The sequence below is a fragment of the Anneissia japonica genome, unplaced genomic scaffold (assembly GCF_011630105.1).
Source record: "Anneissia japonica isolate Jap-2015-1 unplaced genomic scaffold, ASM1163010v1 scaffold288219_len142424_cov121, whole genome shotgun sequence".
In the NCBI taxonomy this organism is placed as follows: Eukaryota; Metazoa; Echinodermata; class Crinoidea; order Comatulida; family Comatulidae; genus Anneissia; species Anneissia japonica.
The window spans coordinates 110,740-112,352 of NW_022724996.1; the positions used below are offsets into that span (position 1 = coordinate 110,740).

Consider the following 1,613-nt stretch of genomic DNA (forward strand, 5'->3'; position numbering starts at 1 on the left):
ATATATATACAGTATATATAGGGCCTATATATATATTGTATATATATATATATATATATATATATATATATATAGGCCTAATCAGATTTGATAGAAAAGGAATCTCCAAAGAGATATAGATATTTTTTTTTTTGTAAATAAATCATGATATAATAGAGATAAACTCCAAACCGTCTTTCGGTAATGCTTTAATTACTAGTACAGGGTATATATACATTTTTAAAGTTAAAGAAGAGGAATCTGCAAGTGCGAAAAAAAGTTCGAACCCATTAAGAAAAGCATTACTGCAACACGAGAGCGGAAGTAAATGGGTGTAGTGTTCGGGTGTCACTTAAACTTCAGTGAAAGTGGGGGCGAAGCCCTTGAAAACTATGGCAGTTTAAGAGTTACAAATGCTAAATTAATATACTTTATATTCTACAAAGGTGTAAAAAGCATGCGCACATATATATTTTTCTTCCTAACATTATTGCTTTTTTCTCTCCCTATCCACCGCCAGCCCACCCCTCTTGCTGGCGCCACCCATATGTAAATAGATTCTTACTTGTCACTGTGTTGAAGAGGTTCAGTTAATCGTCCATATCGTGTACAAGAGTGTGAGCTCAAATTCGGGTCATCTTTATTGTGGTTCAATTTACAATCAATGCTGCCATTAGCTACTGCATCACCACCTGTAAAATAAAGACATACCGTACTCGATAAAGTTTCTAAAGCTTAGACAAAATTCTAATAAAGATTATTGTGTCGATATATACACGTAGGCGTATACTATTTAATTTGTTTGATATGTCATTAATAATAATAGTAATAATAATAATAATAATAATAATAATTATTATTATTATTATTGTTAGGCCTATTAATTATTATTATTATCGTTATTATTATTATTATTAGGCTTATTATGAGGACTATTATTAGGCCTATTATTATAATTAGAATTATTCTAATTATTATTATTATTATTATCATTATTATTAATATTTTTGTTGGCTTTTCCCAGCAGTACTGGGAAAAGCCATTGTTTTTGTTCTGAGATTTTTTTTCTCTTTTTTTATGCATTATTTTTCCTATTTTTTGCACTGTTTTTTTTTTTTCGGTCGTCACTTCCCTTGCTTAGAATTTTTCCGTACTTTACTGAAGCACACGCCATATATCATGCCTTTTCAATTTTTTAGGACCCAGACCTACATATTTCTAAAAAAAAAACCAAAAAAAAAAACCAATGGGTCCAAATGAAACATTCTATGTTATTTTGTAATGGTCTAGTACCGAAATGATTCAATTTTTGTGACGATCCAGCGTAGGGGATAGATCTGCGGACCATTTAAAGGAAAACGTCCCAGACCACATATTTCGAAAACGGATCAACTGATCTCAATGAAACATTCGGAAAAAGTTTAACCAAGTTACAAGGAAGATAGTATTATGTTGGCGACGAATCAGTCAAGGGTGTAAATTGGAGGGTTTTGAGATCCCATACGTAAATATTTATAAAAAGTTTTCGATGGGTGTAAAATAATGTAACTTTCTATAACAGTTTGTAAATATAATCCGGCGTAGGGTGTGAATATTGAGGCCCATTTAAAGGAAAACGTCCCAGACCAGATATT

At 31.2% G+C, this 1,613-nt stretch overlaps 1 protein-coding gene across 1 annotated transcript in view; it reads right to left on the reverse strand.

Moving 5' to 3' along the window:
* The window catches only part of LOC117112641, a 29,471-nt gene that overhangs the window by 11,622 nt on the left and 16,236 nt on the right, over positions 1-1,613 (reverse strand). The window contains exon 9 of the mRNA XM_033255751.1: positions 545-671. Within this exon, the coding sequence (XP_033111642.1) occupies positions 545-671 (127 nt within the window). The remainder of the gene's footprint in view (positions 1-544; positions 672-1,613) is intronic.